We start from the raw sequence: 21,461 nt of genomic DNA, 5'->3' as shown, positions 1-21,461 counted from the left end.
CAACCTTGGTGATTAGATATGTCATCATGATTGTTTATCAGATTCACTTCCTGATCGATCACAGGAAGATTTGGAGAGATTTGACTCAAGATACGTGCATTTTGCATAGGATATTGAAGTTCATGACCAATTGGAGAGATTTGACTCAAGGTACGTGCATTTTGCATAGGATATTGAAGTTCATGACCAATTGGAGAGATTTGACTCAAGGTATGTGCATTTTGCACATGATGTTGAAGTTCATGACCAATTGGAGGGATTTGACTCAAGGTACGTGCATTTTGCATAGGATATTGAAGTTCATGACCAATTGGAGAGATTTGACTCAAAGTATGTGCATTTTGCACTGGATATTGAAGTTCATGACCAATTGGAGAGATTTGACTCAAGGTACGTGCATTTTGCATAGGATATTGAAGTTCACGACCAATTGGAGAGATTTGACTCAAGGTATGTGCATTTTGCACTGGATATTGAAGTTCACGACCAATTGGAGAGATTTGACTCAAGGTATGTGCATTTTGCACAGGATATTGAAGTTCATGACCAATTGGAGAGATTTGACTCAAGGTATGTGCATTTTGCATGGGATATTGAAGTTCATGGCCAATTGGAGAGACTTGACTCAAAGTATGTCCATTTTGCTCCAATACCTCACTCATCGTGGGTTGAGAGTTCGAAGCAGATGCTTGAACATCTAAAAAGAGACATGCAAATATAATATACATGAGACATATATATCCAGAATTAAAACATCAAAATTTTAATTAATTTATATATTTTTTCTTTTTGGAAGGAATTAAACCAAACCTTTATGAGACATGTTATCATCAAGATTTCCTATCATCACATTTGTTGGAGCATGCACGGAAACATTATTGGGGCGTTGAGGAGCAAAGTGAGATGACTTGTTTGCAAGATTTTGAGAACATTTTTCCTACAAAAAAATTCAAGTAAAATACGTATTTCAAATTTATGCTGTTTTCAAAATGTAATACGTGCTTGAGTGCTTGACCTATTTGAAAAGTAAAATAAAAAGATAGCTTAATTCATTATTACCTTCATCCACCTGACTCGCCATGCAACATCTCGAATACTCTTAGTATGCAGCATTAGTGCAGCCTTCGCATAGCGTGTTATCTTACATTTTGAGGCATACCTACAACCAAAATGTTCAGTTAATTTCAATTAAAATAATTAATGATTAACAAAGAATTAATGCTCATCATCAACACAAATAACTCGACTCACTTTTTAATGAACCAAGAAATAAATAACATGTCAACGCACTCCAAGTTTTTTTTTGTTACAAAGGGAAAGAACACACTCCAAGTTAATATTACATGAGTTTTGAACGGGTTAAAAACTAAAAAGATTCTAATTAATGAGAAAACTGTGATTCTGTGAAGAACTTCAAAAAGATGTCAAGAAATTAAAAGATTAGAGATTCGGTATTGAAATACTAATTTTTGTGTGGAAATACTAATGAGTATGAGACGAAAAATGTGAATCCTAAAACCTTTACACATATACTAATGAGTATTGCAATATCAACTCCTTCACGAATACGTATGTGTTTTGCTCTCATTATTCCACAATATTATTCATTCTTGCACATGTGTTTCATAATTCCTACTTCAAAAACTATAAAGAAATTCAAAAAGATGTCAAGAAATAATTGTTGAAAGAAAAAAACTATGAAAAAGAAACACTCACTTAAGGAGTTCTGCTTCAAGTATAGCTTGTTCTACATGGTTCCAATGCTTCATGATGACAATGTTATGGTTACGGTTCTTAGGAGGCCTACCCATTGAACTTTTTACCCAAACACCTTCACAACCTTCTTTACTGGGAGATGGTGGAGAACCCTAATTAAAATCCTTAGAGTTTAATCAGCTAAGCTAGTTTCAGAGTGATATTAGTCTTAGACCCCAGCTCTTGCTCTAATTATATAGAGTTAGGTAATGGTAGAGTTAGCGTAAATATCAAGCAATTAACTGAATTGGCAGATATTTACTCAACTGTAACCTTTCTGTCAAAAGATGAGAATAATTAGGGATGGGGAAAATAATTAATTATTTTTAAATTAATAAAGCACATACTTTTAATTTAAATGAATAAATATTCAGTGCCGTCTCCTAATTTGAACAACTTTTTATCTCATTTGAATAATTAAGACCAATAGTTTATTCATTTAAAACTGAATCTTTTTCGAGATGAACTAAAAGCTGAATCTATTCGAGTATAAATAGAATAATAACAAATTTTAGATCACATCTAGTGAAGCTATCATATTATTTTTATTATAATATTTTAGAACTACACACTTATTTAATTATTTCCGTAAAAAAAAACTTATTTAATTATTAAAATATATTAGTTTTGTTGCAAAAATAGTTATGTTAGTTTTTTTTTTTCGGTTAACCCAGTGTTCGGCATGAATCGAGTAATTTTATCGAAATTTTTTTTGCACTACGTAGTTTTTTATTAGAAACTAGAAAGTAACTTTCCGATGCACCATAACAAAAAAGAAACTTGAAAGTAACTATTATTGTTCACAAAAAAAGTGACTATCAGTATTTTGTGTTTAAAAAAAATAATAGTTGTAACAGAATATTGTCTTACACAAAAGAATCGTAATTATAAATTAAATTATTTTTTTCTCCCGGTATTGTCTAAATGACTCATGATAAAGTTTTGGTTAAATAACTCATCATCCAATTACATTGAAGATAAGTGAGTTGAAATTTCTATATTTTATTTATTAATTTATTTTCAACCCATTTATCTCTAATGTGATTGGATGATGAGTTATTTAACCCAAAACTTTATGATGAATCATTTAGACAACTCTCTTCTCCTATATTGGCTAGAACGGAAATATCCAAATCCCTTGCAATTTTAGATGACATGACACCAAAGAAATAAAACTTGATGGTTGTAGTTTTCACTTTTCAGGTAAATTATATTTTGTATATAAATACTGTAACATTTTTTTTCAATTTTTCAAAAGTGTAGAAACATATACGAAAAATATTTCAAAATTTCACGCAGCAATTCTTGATGGTCTCATCTTTTTTTTTTTCCATACATTAGAAAGATAAATTGCACCCGCTAGGAATTGATCCCTGAACCTCCCTCTACCAAACTCATATGTCCCCAGCTCCTACGACTTGGTCTCATCTTACGACATTACATATTCCTTTTTCGTAACAGTTTCTCGTATTATACGTAACACATTTTGCCTAAAATGAGCTCTTTATCACAACGGTCACGAACTGCTCCTGATGCATTTTTAGGCAACACTTTTTACGTGTTGTTTGTCAAAAGCAAAAAAGGTTGTAGTGAAATCTACATGAGAATTTACTTTTAATTGATTATACCCATTTTAATTTATTTCTTATTTATATTAATGTAAACTTTTTTTCTTCCTTCACAGGTTTTAACATGTTCATGACACGTCCCTTTCAACAAGTGACTTTTCTAAAGCCTGATCTTGTGACATCACCTTTATGAGGATCTAGTTTGTCTATCACTAGACCAACATCTTATGACCTCATTTTAAGTCATTTTAAAATTTAAAGTAAACTCAAAATGAGGCAAATAAATAAAACTATGAGAAATTTTTTTTTTTTTTACCGTATGTTGAAACTTCATTAGAAAAGTAATGGTAAAATATCCGAGAAAATACAAAAGTGAAAGAAAATTGGGACATATATGCATCCAATTGATTTTCACGACATCAGTAATTATGTTTTTATTTTATCTAAAATTAAAAAGAAATGTAACAGTTGGTCACATGTAGCATAATATGTTGGCTTGTTGGGTGTCGCGTAAAATTTTTACACTGGCAATAGAAAATGAACTCAATTTATATTTTAAAATTATATAAATATGAAATAACATTATCTCTGCTTCCAATTATAAGACCTCAATATTGAGAAAATTATGTTTATAAAGAAAACATGTAATGAGATAATTAATGTATTGGTTTAAAAAAAAGTTTATACAATCCTCAATATTTATCTTTAAGTAATGTATTAGGCAGTGTTGAAGAGAATTAATTACTATCATGATAATTAAAATTTTGATCTTACAAAAGGGTATATATGAAAATGAGTAACAGTTTTTTTCTAAAAAAATAGTTGGGTCTTATATAAAGAAACAACAAAATTTATTTGAATTATCTTATAGGAACAAAGGGAGGAGAGTGTTTTTTTAGTTTTCTCCTGATTCTTTTAAGGTTTCACCTAATACTTTAGCTGTATAAGATAGGTAAAATAATTAATTACTGAATTTCAAAACTTAATAATCCGATAAAAAGTTATTGTTCTGCTATAGAATTAGGGGTCCTAAGCTTAGAGGTCAAGTTCAAGCTTAGGGGTATATATAATTTCTGGTAAAGTTGGTTGGTCATTCGTCTCTGGGATCTTATAAGTTATAAGAAATTTCCTCAGCCTCCTCAGTCACCCAATAACTATGTCCTCTGATGTAACGACAATCAGCATCATTGATGCCCTCTTAGTGTGAGTTTGTAATGGGCAGCTCAGAGGCCCTCATTAATAGGTCGTTTCCGGCTCTATTTTTCACGTGGGCCTCACGCTTTGATATTGAAGTATTGAACCGGCAAAGATTGTTCCATGTCAGATACTTCCCTCCTGGATCATCTCAAGTCCTTTAAGGCTAATAATAATGTGTAAATTATTTTTTAAAAAATGAATATTATTTTTTTACAAAAATAATATTGTTTTTTTTAACTACAAAAAAAAATTGTTATAGATCTAGTGGGTAGCCTATTAGTTTTCAATGTAACCAAAAAAATTACTCCCTCCGTCCCTAATTATAAGCTAAAGTTGTAAAAATCACTTATTAAGAAAGCCTTAATTGATGCATTGGTTTTCAAAAAAAATGTACAACTTTCTATGTTTACCCCTATTTATGATAACACTTTTTCATCATTGTACTACTAATGGTGGTGCTCCACTACCAATAAATGCAAGGGTGAATATGGAAAGAAATATTAATTTTTGCAAGATTAGCTTATATTTAGTGACACAAAAAAAGTCTCAATGTTAGCTTATAATTAGGGACGGAGGGAGTATAAAACTATGCTTGGACCTTGATTTTTTTTTTGTTACATCGGAAAGATAAATTGCACTCGTCAGGAATCGATCATTGGACCTCTCCCAACCCAACCATATGTCCCCAACTCTACCACTTGAACTACCCTACAGGGACTTGCACCTTGATGATTACGCCGCTTGGTCCAAAACATTAAAAATGGAAACAAAACTAAATCAACAACAATATAACAAAAATAACATCAAAACTTAAGGGAGAAAAAATTGAAGGAAAAAACCAAGAAAGAAAGCCTTTTTCCTTGGAGGTCTTGTTCCTGATCCTGATTCTGAAGCAAGCAAAGCATGTCCTGAATTTGCATTGCAAAACCATGTTTTCAGATCTGAATTGTGATCTAATAATTATTGCATGCAGAGGCTTCTCATAGCTCAAAAATCTTGTGCCTTGTACTTGCACAGGTATGTCTCTACGTATTTCAATCAGAAATGTAATACGTGAACGTGCATAATGTACAGGTACATAATCCAATTTATATACGTATCCCATCCCTTCCTGCCAATGTTAATCTGCTTACCAGAATGATAAAAAAGTCTCACCATTGATTTTGCATATATAAATAAGCCATTTTTATACAATATGTATATAGAAATTAAAATAAACAATTGTTGAATTGCCTTCTAGTAAGATCAGAATCAATTTTGAGAAGACATTTATGTGAATAACTTCTAGGTGATGTCAGAATCGATTTCAATGAAAAATAAGTTGATTCAAACCGCTTCATTTCTGGGGTTGTTGCTTCAAAATATGGGGGTTTTCACAAGAAATGGTTGATGATTTTACCTTATAACTTACCCTTGCTTCTGAGATTGTTTTCATCCTAATAAATTAACTCTATTTCAATCATTCCATTGTTATCATGTTGGTGGTAGTGGAATCAATGTGATAATACCCTCTATTAGCATTGAAGCTGGCAAGAAAATTGGACAAAATGTTGTTTTTTTTTTTGCTTAAATACTCTAGGGGTCCCTGAAATTGTACCCCGTATCAAAATAAGTCCATGAAATTTTTTTTTCCGATTCCGGATCCCTGGAATTGTTTTTTTAATCAGAATAAGTCCCTACGCCGGAGAAGACAGTGGTTGACGACGGCGGTCATGGCGGCGCTACGACCAGGGTGTTGGGTCGGCTTCGTCTCGTCCTCAGGAACTCAGTGGTGGTGGTCTCGTGGGCTGGGTCGTCACAGTTGAAGAGAAAAGGTCAGTCGCAAGTTGATTTCTTCTCGCCGGAATTTATGGAGCTTCTCGGTTTCTTCGTTTTAGCTTTGTTTCTTGCGATTTCTTCGCCCAGATCAGATATATGAAGGTCTAGGAGTGTTTTAAACATGTTATTTCATGGTTTGTGGAAACAATGAGGAGGCAACCACTGTCTTCTCCGGCGTAGGGACTTATTTTGATCAAACAAATTTTTCTAGGGACCCGGAATCGGAAAAAAAAATTTCAGGGACTTATTTTGATACGGGGTACAATTTCAGGGACCCCTAGAGTATTTAAGCCTTTTTTTTTTGAAAATTTTAAGGGGTTGTTACTGTCAATTTTATTCAGCACAAAATTCTGTAAGAAAGGCATGACTGTGAACACTATTCTAACTGGGTAATTTGAAAGCCTTATGGCAGTTTCCTCATATCTGTTCATTGGTGCTGAATCAAGTATCGAATGAGGTGAACATGTTTTTCTGTTTCAAGTTCATCTTTCAATTCTGGAGTGAATGTTTCTTTCTTCTTTACTTGTATTATTAGGCAAATCTTGTGCAGTTTTAGATCATGGATTGACTTCTGACATATGCATGGATCAATTCTTTACCTTATAATTGTTAGAAATATAAATACAAAACCATCATGTTTCTTCACTAAACAACTTTTGTTTCATAATATGGTATCAGAGTCTTCAGTGGAGATATGGATGAGTTTATATTATATCTCGAACAATAATTGTGTTAGCAATCAGAAGTGTTACCAATTTATTTTGATTACTACAAGCTTATGTTGTATATTACTTGGAAACAGTACACATTATGGCAAGCCCAGGTGATCAAAAGAAATCTGAATGGATAGATAGAATACAGTCTGAAGGAGCTGTGCCACTTCTTGATCCAGATAACTGTTCAAATGGTTGGGCTACACCTCCTGGAGCTGCATTCATGGTTAGAGGTCCTGAGTATTTCACCTCAAAGGTTAAGATTCCTGCCGGTGATTATTTGCTCAAGCCTCTTGGATTTGATTGGATCACTAGTTCAGTGAAAATCTGTGACTTACTGAACCATCCAAATAGTAGAGTAAGGAAGGTGATTGATGATGAGTTTCCAGAAGGTGATAATAAGCCTTTTGTGTGGGCATTCAATCTTCAACTCCCTACCAAGGATAACTACAGTGCAGTGGCATATTTCACAACAGAAGAGCCTTTTGCTGAAGGGTCTCTAATGGACAGGTTCTTGAAAGGTGACGATGCTTTCAGAAACTCAAGGCTTAAGATGATTGCCAACATTGTTAACGGTCCTTGGATCGTGAGAAAAGCAGTTGGGGAGCAAGCAATATGCATAATCGGGCGCCCCCTTTCCTGTAAATACAGCGTGGCAGAGAATTTCATAGAAGTAGATATTGATATTGGCTCTTCCATGGTTGCAGCTGCAATAGTTCATTTGGCATTTGGGTACATATCAACTTTGACAGTTGATCTAGCTTTTCTTATTGAGAGCCAAACTGAATCAGAGCTTCCGGAAAAACTCTTGGGTGCATTCAGGTTCTCTAACCTCGATCCTGCTTCAGCTAGAACAATCGAGCCATCATCTGTTTGGAGCAGTAATAGTTTACGTAAATCTTTACCAGAAAGATTGTGGAACTCAATTGGGCAGATTCTACTTTCAGGTTCTCAAGAAGATGGCTCTGCTTCTAGCTCACCAAATAATAAAATTGCAGTACATCACAAAGATTATTCAACTGACTCCAAGAACTGATGAGTGTTTAGAGTTTTGTCTGTTAGGATGATAAAGCTCACCCTGTGCCAACCATTACTTCTCCACATTTGGGTTCAACCATGAATATGTTTGGATGCAAACTAAAAAACACTTACTGAAGCTTATTTAGTGTTTTTTTTTCTAATAGACAAACTCCAATACATTAGTATCCAAACAGGCTCAATGTTTTATTAAGAGTATAACAGAAGAGAGCAAAGAAATGGAAACCAATTTGGTTTCTGGTTAGATTGCTTGTATTTAAGTAAATATTATGATATTTCTTTGTAGGCCTGTAACCCAAAAGCAATTAGCATTCTGTCTTTCTTACTAACTTATCTTGATTGCAATCTACCCAAAAAACTTATCATGATGGCTTGATCTTTTTCTTGAATATATTGGAATGGGAAAATACCTTGTTGTTAAGAATCATACACATGGAATATTAAGTTAAGCAAATTGCGAGGACAGCTCACTTCAATTCAAAATTTCAAGCAGGAACTGCATATATGGGGCTTATCTGGCAAAGGATTAAATCTGGACTTTACAGCCATATAGAAAAAAATTAAGATTATTTTATTTCAATCTATTGTTGATTCCTTTCTTAATAGAATACACACATTGGTTAACTCATAACTTTTTCATCAGATTTTGCTTTTAGGGACATCAAGTTTTTTTTTTTGTTACATTTTAGGGACATCAACTTGGTCCTTCACAAGATGTCAGACATTGATTTGATACACATCAATGGAGAAATAAGATTTAGCCACATTGTGGACCGACGTTGAGTTTAACGGAAATCCAAACATACACTAGTTCAATATAATTTTAGACATCGATCTGACCCCAAAATTGAGGCTTGTTTTCCACTATGAAAATTCTAATTAATGTTTAAATTTTCAAAAGATGCTCATCTACAAACTGCCCTCCTACCTTTCTGGTTGAGTAGTTGCAAACAGTTAAAAAACATGAGAAAACCAAAACCAGATCATACAGAGATAAGTCAGTAACATATTAGACCATGTATCCAAGCTTTAGAATCAACCTCAATTCCAAAAATTTAGTCACTAATTTCTATTTATCTAGAAACCAATTATCATCAATGAACACAACAGGAACTGATTCTAGCACACAATTAAACAAGGAGCAAAGCAGCACATTCACAAGGAGCTGCATCACTTCAACAAATTGATATACATCATCTAACAACATTCATTATCACATAAATGAAGACTCATGCAAACTCTAGAAACATAAATTGATGAAGCTTTGAACAAATTCTATTGTGGAATAATTGGAATCATATTGCTATCAATATTGAGTGTGTCAAGGTAACATCTAAACATAACAATGATACCAGTTCAACATTAGACAAGGTCAATATTTCCATCCGGCAATGCACTCATCTGCAAGGTTCTCCCATTGCCAGATGCCAAAAACCGCACAGACGGTAAGGAAGGATCAGTAACAGATTCAATCTCAAGGAAGTTTAGCTCAAGCACACCCGATCTCTTTAAACTCAAGACAAAGACAAGCACAATCCAACCCAACAAGGAAAGTGCCCAGTAATTGCTCATCCCATGAATCAAACCCCATGCTATAGCATACCCAACAACAATCCCTGATAAATGGCCAAGAAAACTTGCCTGTGGAACAATAATCGAAGTGAAAATAAGCGACTCGAACGGCGCAAAACTGATAGGGAGAGACAGAAACCCAAACAGATCCAACTTGGAAGACGGTTGCTTCACCGAAAGAATTGTCATCCACCCAAAAACAACACAGGAATACCCAACAGCCGTAACTCGACGAAAATACTCTATCTTAAATCTTTGAATCAACAAGTGGTACATAGCCAGAACCAGCACTCCTGATAAAATAACCAACACAAGTGTATACTGCAAATAGTACTCAACACCAAGGCCTAAGTGGTCTAGCTGCTCTACCACCCCAAGACTCCAAAGTGCACTCATGTTAAAAACAAGATGAATAACACTAATATGGGAAAATGCAGAGGTGATTATCCTCCAATGCTGCCCTTCAATAGCAGTCTCATAACTCAGACCCACATGTGAATACCCAATATTTTTCTTCTGTATGTAGAACCAGATCACACTGCATATTCCTATAAGAACACTAGTAGCTGGTTTTTCCAAGATCTCATAAAACAAAGGCTTCCCCATTTTCCCAAATTCCCTTCTCAATTCTACTGAGTCTGAGCTACACTTTGTTCAATTTTCCAATCAAACAAACCCTATTCAATCCAATGCTTCCAAATTCAAGGGTTTCTCAGAAATTGTAGAGACCCACCAAGCGAAAATTGGCACACCAGTTCCAAATCACAGAAACAGAAACATCTTCCAACAAGGAAACCGGATTGCGCGATGATAAACCAGAAAAAAATGAGTGTTTGGGTTCAGAGAATGACTGAAAGTTGGTGTAAAAGTAGAAAAATGAAGGAGCTGAATTGTGTGAAATTGTTATGGGGTTCTAGACAGATTGAGCAAGAAAATAATGGGTTTTGAATGTTGTGAGAAATGAAGAATCGGATTGAGGAAAAGGGCTCACCTTGATTGATTCAGCTACTATACGATTGGGGTTCTTTGTGAGACTACACGTTTTCTGCAGCATATGCACATTTATTAACTCTAGCAATGATTATCACTTGTCTTCAAAATATTTATTAGGGTAAAATCTTAATTTACAAAACAATGGAGTGGTGTGATTTTTCTTATGCAAAATTTATTTTTGTTGTAGCTTTTTTTTTGTTTACAACTTTTGGGCTAATTTTGTAAAGAAGAAAAAGGCCATGGAGCATAAGATTGGGTTGAATTCCTTTTTGTCTTATTTTTTCATTAGAAAAGAGAAAAAAAAATTAATGAAAAGACAAAAGAGGGGAAATTTATTGAAACTCAAATTAGCTATTACATCCTCATATTCTTTTCATATTTTTACCTCATTTTAATTTCTCTTCGAAATGTTTAAAGGATTATAGTTTATGTTACGAAACTTTGGAATACAAAATGCAAGAATGTACGGTTGATAACATCTTACAATATCTCACTTTAATTTTTAAGTAAATTATATTTTATTTTGACCTAGAGTGATGATCGGTCAGTTTTTGCTTTCATTACTTTCTTACGCAGAACAATTCATACAATTGAGCATTTCTTAATGAACAAACAAATGTGAGTTTTACTTCCATGATTCATCATAAAATTTGGATTAGGCATAGTGCTACCTTAAAAGCTAGTTTAGGACCGAGAGTGATTATAACTTCATCCTAGATAGACTAATAACATGAGTTATGAAATATAAATAGAGTTATCTAATTCCTCCGATGTGATCATAACTCCATCCTAGATAGACTAATAACAGTGTTTACAAAAATTAAGTAAAAACATCTGGTTATCTTAAACAAAATTGGTTCATGTAAAATGAGAGTTATTTAACTCTTTTTTTTAACGCTATGTGATTAACTCTCTCAAAATTTTGATATTACTTTAAGTGAGTAGGTAGAAGTCTCCAAACAAAGTTTTCTTCGTACACACTATTTAAAGATTGGACATTCAACTAAATGCTTAAAAATCCAACTATCTGACTCTGTGAACTGTGGATAAGTCAAGAGGCAAGACTATAGGGAATCAGCGGAATAATTCTCAATTAAAGATGAATTTATCCACATCAAACTTTAAGGTTTAGTTAATCTTGGGTGCAACAAAACAACCAACCTCAACAAACTCGTTTCCTCTGTGGTTTAACCACACACTCAAGTGTACAAAATCAGTCAAAACAACAAGTTTATTTATAAATCCCTTTTGTTCTGTATCAGCCACTGTCTCTTTACTCCAACATTTGCTTCTTTGCACCTCTCATCGATCCCTTCCTAATGCGAAATTCCAAAGTTCGACCCATCAAAATCCCCAACAATGCTCGTTCTGATAATAACACCATGCAAGTAACACCTAACTTGCAACTTGATCATGGAGCTTGCTCTCTGCGCGGTCGCGAATTTTGGTATGCGAGGCGTGCACTTCTGAACAGTTACCACCTCAATTTGGAAAGCAACAACAATAGTAGCTTTAAGGAGAAGCTGTGGAATTCAATGAAGGAGGTCAGTAAAGCTGTTCTGGGCATATGTCGAGGGATGCATAAAAGAAGGCTTGGAATCAAGTCTTATAGGGTCACAATGTCTTTACCTTCTATGTTTCTTGTTACTATGAGATGTTTTATTCCATGGTTGAAAAAAAAGGAAATTATGTATTAGTATAAGGGTTGGTTTTAATTAGGAAAAATAAAAAGTATATATCAATCTGCTTGAGAATAAGTTATTGAGATCATGAAGTCCCAAACTGAGAATCTGCTGCTAGGATCGTGACATGATGGTTTATCAATATAATTTCTTGTGTTTTTTAATATTGTTATCTCATTTATCATTTTGGTACCGATAACAGAGTTGGATAATTTTGTAAGATTTCTTAAATTCCAGATTGAGTTATTCTATTACAACAAATCAAATGGAGGTTTTGATAACCCTGTTCATAGTTAAGATAAAGAGAACCAGCAAATTCTCCAGCAATGCTTGTTACCTCTTTAATTAAAAGAGAACCATCTAGCAAACCAAATGAAAGATGGAATAGAGAAGTTAATTGAGAATGTCAATTCAAATATTGTGCCTATTTTAATTCATCTTCATAAAAATTTAAAGAGTAATTTTATATATGAATTGAAATAATTAATTCGCAAATGCAATGAATTGATATTACAATCAATCATATTTATCTACAAGAATGTTGAGTTTATGAATGAGATAAAAACAGAAATCAAAATCCAATAAAAATAGAATAAAGACTTGGCAACCAATTTCGTTTCGAGCCACAGAGCATTTTCAATATTCAAAGCTAGAGAGTTCACATATTTAATACAAAATGAATATAAAATTTAAACTTTAAATATTACAATTTAAAGGATGTTGAATCGTGAAAGATACAAAACATATCGGCAATATCTAAACACAAACCTTATTTATTCTTTTCCAATACAAGGAAATTAAAGGAAAAAAACTTATATTCAGTTTAATATCTGCTCTTTTTATTGTTATCCAATAATTATAACATGAACATGATTAAAAATATCACATTAATAAAATTAATAAAATATTAAAAAGTGATTGGTTGAGTTTTTCATCTGATAACAACATAAACAATATTTATAAATTAATATTGTATTTAAGTTTTTTCAACAAACAAAAATATAGTGGGAACTCAAAATGGTAGCCGACCAACACCTATTTTTTCATCAACCAGTCAACCACTATGTATGTGTTTAATTGACTTGTGCGTTTATTCATTGAATCTATGGGTTTTCCTTTGCGAAAAGCCCAATCAGGACTGTGACTAATTTTCAGAAGTTTGGGTTTAGCCTTTTAGGTAATAAATAGTTTCAAAACATGCAACTTTTGAACTATAAACGATTTTTTAAATCTATAATTTCGTTAATAGCTATATTCATAAAAAAAATTATTCCTATGTAACAAAAAAATATTCATAAAAAATTACAGTTAAAAAAACAAAAAAATGCATATTTTAGCAACTTAAATATATAAATAAAGAGTTAGGAATCCATGGTAATTAAGTTTTTTCCGAAATAAATCCATGGTAAGTTAAACACTATTATATAAGTTTTCAACAAAAAAAATACTATAACTGTGAGTTAAATTATAATTCTGACTTATAAGAATCTATATATATATGTAAAGCACACTTGAGTTTTTGCATTAAATACATAAGCAAAACTCAAGTGTTGCATATTAAAAGCATCCGAAAAAAATTGTAATAAATATACTAAACAATAATTAAATTAAAATTGAAAAAATTTATATTGTCAAAAACTATTAAACTATTTACATTAAATAATAACATTCATAAACCTAAAAAATACTTGAGTTTTGTATTTCACAAATATTGTTTTTTCGTAAACAAAATATATTATTGAATGATAAAAAAACATGAGAACAAGCCCTCTCATGATATGGGTCAAAACCAAACCAAATACAAAAAAAACATGTCATATCTCAACATCTGATAAATTAAATTTCACAAATATTAAAAATTAAATTTAATAAAAAATAATATTTATTAACAAAAATTTAGATAAAATAGTTTTAAAATTAAAAAACTATTTAATGAGTTCTACATTAAATACATTAAATCATAAAACTCTCATAACTTTGTAATAATATATTAAAAAATAATTAAAAACTGAAAAAAATTGTATTGTCAAAAAATATTCAACCACTTACATTAATTAACAACATTCATCAACTTAAAATTTACTTTCAAAAAACACTTAAATTATCTTAAGTTTTGCATTTGACAAATTTTAAAAATTAAAATTATTAAATAAAAAATAATATAGATCAAATATTTTAAAATTGAAAAATGCCGCTAAAAGGTATTTAATTACTCGATGAAGCATAATAAAGAAAAATAATAATAGCCAAAGTTGAATAAATGTTTGTTGTGAGAGGTATGACCTATCCACTTAACGTGATCGTAGAGCCTCAAGGAATTAGTCTCATTACTAACGAATGTGAGAAAACATTCGCAAACCAAATAAGTTAAAAAAAACTAAATTCATAAGATAATATTTTATGAATTTTTTATCATAAGTCTATTTAAGTTATCACTTATTATAATTCAAAAAATTAAAATTAATTTATTCTTTTTGGTCTTGACATGTCATAGTAAATGACTTTCCAAGTAAGAAGTATAAATAATGATATCAAAACATATTTCATGACATTAAGCACTTATTACTTAACATTTTTTACGTAATTTAAATATTTTAAATAAACTTAATAATTTTTCATATTATTAAATAAATAAAAATTCTTATTGCTAAAATTATTTCTATTCTAATAATTAAATTTGAATAATATTAATTAATTATACAAAAATATTAATTAATTATACAAAAAGAACTATAATAATATTTATTGAAATGTCTTCACACAATTTTTTTATATTTATAATAAATAAAAAAAATTATTTAGTTAAACTATAATAATTTTTAAATAATGTTAAAAAATATTGTAAGTAAACCCGTGCAACGCACGGGTATAATATCTAGTAAAAGAATGATGTGACACTAACTCATATACCTACATATATACTTCATGAGTGTCAGTAGCATTGAATAAAAGATCATTTTTAATTTTTAGATCGAAAGTTTAATTCTTACACATCAAAGTCGTGTGATTATTTTTGGCATTTAACACACTTTTAAATGATTTTTATATTGTCTTATTGTAATTAATTCCACTAAAATATCAAAATGCTATGATCTTATTGAGCACCTAACATGATGTGAAAAGTAGAACAAACCATGTGATGTTTAATGATAGATATTAGGAAAAATCTATTAGTACCGCCCAGATACCTTATTTTTCCATCCTCATGTGTACCGTATTTCTAAAGTGCGGTATGTAAAAAAATAACACACTTAAAAAATACAGTATGTTTTTTTAAATATCGCACTTTAAAATGAGTTATTTTAAGAACAGTATGTTTTTTTAAATATCGCACTTTAAAATGAGTTATTTTAAGTGTAGTATGTTTTTTTTACAATTACATACAGGTAAAGTCAACCTAGGAATAAATACAATTACAAGAAATTAGACATAATTACAGGAAGAATATTTCCTATTCTATCACACCCCCGCAGTCGAAGCGGGAGGTTCACTGACGCTGAGACTGAACCGAAAATCATCAAAGAGAACTCGAGGGAGGCCTTTAGTGAAGATGTCTGCAATCTGGTGACGAGAAGGAACATGAATGATGCGTGCCTGACCACGGGCGACCTTCTCTCGAACAAAGTGAATGTCCATCTCAATGTGTTTAGTGCGCTGATGCTGGACAGGATTGCCGGATAAGTAGATGGCACTAACATTATCACAGTAGACTAAGGTAGCCTGAGAAAGAGGAAAGTGAAGCTCTAAAAGCAGGTTGCGTAGCCAACATGATTCGGAAACCACATTAGCCACGCCTCGATACTCAGCTTCAGCCCTGGACCGGGAAAGCGTAGGTTGTCTCTTGGACGACCAGGAAATGAGATTGTCGCCGAGAAATACACAGTAACCAGAAGTAGACCGACGGGTGTCGGGACAACCACCCCAATCTGCATCAGTGTAGGAAATAAGCTTCTCGATAGGAGAAGGATAGAGATGCAAGCCAAACTGTAAGGTGCCCTGAACATAGCGTAGGATGCGCTTCAGTGCAAACAAATGCTCTGAGCGGGGGGCATGCATGTGAAGACACACCTGCTGAACGACATAAGAGATGTCAGGACGGGTGAATGTAAGATACTGCAAAGCTCCAGCAAGACTCCTATATAAAGTAGGATCATCACACAGAGTACCAGCAGAAGTACTGAGTTTCTGCTTGGTGTCAACTAGAGTGGCAGAAGGATTGCACGATGCCATACCGGCGCGAGCAATAATGTCACGTGCATATGTACTCTGACTAAGAAAAAGTCCACCTGCATGTCTGGTGACGGCAATGCCCAGAAAATAGCTCAACGGTCCCAAATCCTTCATAGCAAATTCAGAGGCAAGAAGGGCCATGATAGATTTACGAAGGTCATGAGAGGAGCTGATGAGGATGATGTCATCAACATAAAGCAAGAGGTAAGCCATGTCAGAGCCTCGTCTGTAGATGAAAAGAGAGTGATCAGAGGTGCTATGCTGAAACCCAATGGTGGAGACATAGTCTGCAAAACGCTGGTACCAAGCACGAGGTGCTTGCTTCAAGCCATAAAGAGATTTCCGCAAGCGACACACATAATCAGGATGAGTACGGTCACGGAAACCCAGGGGCTGATGCATGTAGACAGTCTCATGCAGATCACCATGGAGGAATGCATTCTGAACATCTAACTGGTGAATGGGCCAAGACCTGGAGAGGGCAATGGTGAGAACTGTGCGAATGGTCGCAGGTTTCACCACAGGACTAAAGGTCTCATCACAATCAACACCTGCAATCTGTGACCTGCCATCACCTACAAGACGAGCTTTATAACGCTCAAAACAACCATCAGCTTTCGTCTTATGACGAAAAATCCACATGCAGCGAATGATATTAACATCACTAGGACGAGGAGCCAAATCCCAAGTTTTATTTCTAATTAAAGCATCAAATTCAGACTGCATTGCGGATTTCCAATTTGGGTCTGAAAGAGCTAGCTGTGGGTTTTTGGGAAGAGGTGATATGGTGGGATCATCAATGGTTACAGAAAGGTTGAAGAGCTTTCTGGGTTTGTAGATACCACGCATGCTGCGAGTGGCCATGGTACGGATATGAGGTACAAGCGGAGTGGGCGAAGGAGGGGAAGGGGAAGATGGTAGAGAGTCAGAGGAGGAGGAAGAGGTTGTGGGGAGTGGTGGTATGGGCACAACAGGAGGCACTACAGGAGTAGGGGTAGGGTCAGGTACGGTGGATGGACTAGTCCACTAGTGAATGATAGAGGGATGTATAGGATCGGAGAAGCAGTCATATGTGGAGAGAGGAGGGGTAGTCATGGTGGCAAAGGGAAACTGAGTCTCATAAAAAATGACATGTCGGGAGATAATGATCTTTCTGTGCGACAAATCAAAACACTTATAACCTCGATGATGAAGTGGGTACCCTAGGAAGACACACGGGGAGGAGCGTGGTTGTAACTTGTTAATGGTAGTGGAGGGAACCAAAGGGTAACAAAGACAACCAAAGACGCGAAGATGTGTGTAAGACGGGTCACGACGATATAGAAGTTGAGTGGGAGAGAGATTAGACAAAGTTTTCCGAGGAATGATATTAAGCAGATATGTAGCCATTTGAAGGGCATGATGCCAAAGGGACGGAGGAACAGACGCATGAGCGAGAAGAGTGCGAATCATGTTGTTAATGGTGCGTATTTTACGCTCCGCCTTGCCATTTTGAGATGATGTATGTGGGCAGGAGAAGCGAAAAATAAGACCATTAGCAGCACAATAATCATGAAAAGATTTATTGTCAAATTCTCGCCCATGATCACATTGAAGACATTTTACAGTTTGAGAAAAGTGCGTGCGGATTTGAGTTGAAAGAGAAGTGAACATTTCAAAAACTTGAGATTTATGACTTAAAGGAAATGTCCACAAGAAATCTGTAAAATCATCCAAGAATAAAACATAATATCGATGACCAGCGGAAGATAAAACAGGCGAAGTCCATAGATCACTGTGTAAAATGTCAAAAGGCATCACAGTTACATTACTAGAAGAAACAAAGGGCAACCGAATATGTTTGCCCAACACACAAGACTCACAAACGGTGCTAGAATTCAAATGCTCATAATTAATGAACTTATTACTACGAAGAGACTGCAAAGCAGAAGGACTGGGATGACCAAGGCGGCTGTGCCAGAGACTCTGGGCTAGACCAGCAAATGGAAAGGAGGGAGTGACTGGATACAGGTCGCCATTACTATTACATCTCATGAGTGGAATCCCCGTCTGAAAATCATGAACCGAGAAGCCATATGGGTCAAAACAAACAGAAACATTGTTATCAGTAGTGAGTTGTCGCACAGAAATCAAATTTTTAACAATTTGTGGTGTGTGCAAGACATGGGAAAGGGTCAAAGGCTTGTGTTGATGGGAGGTGGGGAGGGTGGTGTCTCCAGAACCCTGAATTGGAATGCCTTGTCCGCTACCAACATACAGTTTCTGATTAAGATGACTTAAATTAGAATAAGACGTGAGATTACCTGGTGATGCTGCTACATGAGATGATGCTCCAGTGTCCATGTACCAGGTGCCATCCGGGGGAGCAAGTGTCATGGTGTGCATGGCAGTGGCAATGTCAGTGGGCACAGGTGATGTCGAAGCAGCATAAGCCTGAGGACGCGGACCCAAAATGCCGGGTTGCCGAGGTGGAGCAGACGGACGAGTCCACTGAGAGGTAGGATATGGGCACAGAGGCATGGCCCAAGGAGGCGGAGCCCATCCCCAATGCTGGTACGGGAAGTACTGCGAGTGAGGTGGCATCGGAGGAGAGGAGCCCTGAGAGGTGCCACTGCGGGATCCACCACCGTTGCCACGATTCCCACCACGACCCTTAGAGTTGTGGGATCGAGAACGGTTTGAGGACCGACGATCAGAGCCCTGAGAAGAGACATCAGAAGGTCGCGGCTGAGTAGCAACATAGGCAGCAGGAGGCTCAACAGGTTTCATCTTAGCCATACCGGCTTCCTCCAAGGTGAGCATGGAGCGAGCCTGATGAAACGAGGGGAGCGGATTGCTCTGACGAATCAAAGTGGCGACACCCTTGTAAGCATCAGTGAGGCCGGAGATGAGCTGCAATACCAGACGATGGTTGTTCACAGGAGCCCCGACATCACGGAGCTGATCAGAAAGCGTCTTCAGACGCTGACAGTAGGCGGCGACGGTCGAAAAAGCCTCCATGCGAACAGCAGAGAACTCCTGCTCTAGGGTAACTGCACGGGCGTTCTGATTATCATGAAATAGGTCCGCCAAACGCGTCCAAGCACTGAGAGCAGTGGAGTCAGGCTCCATGATGGTGGTCATCAGGTCAACAGAAATGGTGGAAAAAATCCACTGAAGGACCGTGGCATCCAAAGTGGCCCACTGCTCATAAGTAGGGTCAGTGACGAGCGGAGGAGCTTGTCCGCAGCAGGGACAATGTGATGCAGAACCCGATGGGAACGGGCATGAATGCGAAAAAGCTCCGCCCAAGTGCCATAGCGGTCAGTGTCCATGTCAAGCATAATAGGAATGTTATTCCTAATGTTCGAAACAGCAAGCGCCGGGTGAAAATCAGACTTGACCGGCGGTGTAAGAGGAGCCACTGGGGGGACCACCATAGGAGTGGTGACGGTCGCAGGGGTGCTGTCCGATGAGGCTTGAGAAGTAATTGTGAGGAGTTTGGCCAAAAGTGAAGGAAAAGGAGGGTTTTTTTTTTTTTTTTTGGAAAAGTCCGGTCTAGGAGAACCGGTTCGGTCTGGACGAACCGGTGCTGGCGGTTCGCGTGAACCAAGAAACAAACAGACACGGATGCAAGGAGACGGGTCGGGTCTCCTGTATGGATGGCTGCTGGATCTCCACTCAAACACGGAGGGAAGGAGAGTTGGGCTGGCGGCGCGCGGAAGGGTGGCCGGAGTTGGGCGGCGCGCGAGTGGCAGCGGAGGTGCGCGGGACGGCGCGGGCAGAGAAGGCGTGCGTGCGCTGGGGGCAGAGGAAGAAGAAGCAGGCTGCTGGGTTGGAAGAAGAACAGCAGTGGTGGAGAGTAAAAGAAGAGGGAAGAGTTATGCGGAAGCAAGGGAGGAGGATAGGGGCGCGGCGGCGGCAGTGGGCGGCGGCGGCGTAAGGGCCTGTGTGCCGAGGCTGTGCAAAGATGGGAAGAGGGCACGACCGTCAACGCAGAAACAGAGGCTAGGGTTTGGATCAATTAAACAACTCGTGATACCATGTAAGTTTGGAAGAATATGGAAATAATTTGGTGCCTTTCATTGATCAATAGCAAGAGTATATATACAGGTAAAGTCAACCTAGGAATAAATACAATTACAAGAAATTAGACATAATTACAGGAAGAATATTTCCTATTCTATCAATAACGACTTTAAAGTGCGGTAAAAAAATTAATAGAAATGACATAATTTTTTTTATATGAAAATGCTAGTTATTAGTAATTGTTAGTAAATTAGTTCCTTCATTAGAGTTTGAATATGAGTCCTTCACCTTGCAAATCTCTCCATTTCCCTTACCTTACAAAGTGAGCTACCCTTCCCCTAAGTAGAAATGACATCAATAAGTGTGTGAGTGGTACTATTAAATTTTCTCAAGATATTATTGCAAGCATCCAAAATTATGATTTTTTTAGTTTGGTAGATTGGAATGGAAAAAAGACAAGATACAAAAGAAACAAAACAGAAGAAATTAAAGTAACCATTTTCCAACGGCTGAAGAAGAAAATAAACCCCAAGATTATGATGGAACCATAGCCTAGTTATAGTAATGATACATACATCCACATAAAGTTTATGCTCCTCTGATTGGATAAACATCTAATTAGTGTAAATATCTAAAGTAAGAAATGAAGAAAAATGAAAAAATTAATAAATATGATATATGATGTAATCGGATACAAAGAAAAAAATATAAAAATAAATAGAATGTATGTGATGTATTTATTCCGTTTAAGTGCTTGCAAATAATAATTGATTTAATTATTTGTCTCTTATGCTTGATATTTGAATTTGATGCATTCTTTCTATTCATTTTTCTTTTAATTCACATGTATTGTTCATTTAGACAATCATGATGTATGAGTGGAGTAA

At 35.4% G+C, this 21,461-nt stretch overlaps 2 protein-coding genes across 3 annotated transcripts; one reads left to right on the top strand and one right to left on the bottom strand.

Annotated features, from left to right (window-relative positions):
- The first annotated feature begins 5,329 nt into the window (after positions 1-5,329).
- LOC130747378 (protein ENHANCED DISEASE RESISTANCE 2-like) lies at positions 5,330-8,838 on the top strand. Of its 2 annotated transcripts, XM_057600311.1 has the most exons (3): positions 5,330-5,537; positions 6,188-6,334; positions 7,141-8,838. In XM_057600311.1, the coding sequence occupies exon 3, from the start codon at positions 7,149-7,151 to the stop codon at positions 8,085-8,087; it is 939 nt and encodes a 312-aa protein (XP_057456294.1). In that variant the 5' UTR covers positions 5,330-5,537; positions 6,188-6,334; positions 7,141-7,148; the 3' UTR covers positions 8,088-8,838. The 2 variants fall into 2 exon arrangements, with proteins under 2 accessions (XP_057456294.1, XP_057456295.1); XM_057600312.1 differs by lacking the exon at positions 6,188-6,334.
- A 504-nt stretch (positions 8,839-9,342) lies between these two features.
- LOC130747379 (RHOMBOID-like protein 13) lies at positions 9,343-10,744 on the bottom strand. The gene has a single exon (XM_057600313.1). The coding sequence runs from the start codon at positions 10,265-10,267 to the stop codon at positions 9,452-9,454; it is 816 nt and encodes a 271-aa protein (XP_057456296.1). The 5' UTR covers positions 10,268-10,744; the 3' UTR covers positions 9,343-9,451.
- Positions 10,745-21,461: the final 10,717 nt, after the last annotated feature.

The sequence above is a fragment of the Lotus japonicus genome, chromosome 3, assembly GCF_012489685.1.
Source record: "Lotus japonicus ecotype B-129 chromosome 3, LjGifu_v1.2".
Classification (NCBI taxonomy): Eukaryota; Viridiplantae; Streptophyta; class Magnoliopsida; order Fabales; family Fabaceae; genus Lotus; species Lotus japonicus.
Note: the sequence above shows the minus strand (reverse complement) of the source record. Positions and strands in the feature narration are given on the sequence as shown.

Coding starts and splice junctions, on each gene's coding strand:
- LOC130747378 (XM_057600312.1), top strand. CDS start 7,149: ATGGCAAGCCCAGGTGATCAAAAGAAATCTGAATGGATAGATAGAATA.
- LOC130747379 (XM_057600313.1), bottom strand. CDS start 10,267: ATGGGGAAGCCTTTGTTTTATGAGATCTTGGAAAAACCAGCTACTAGT.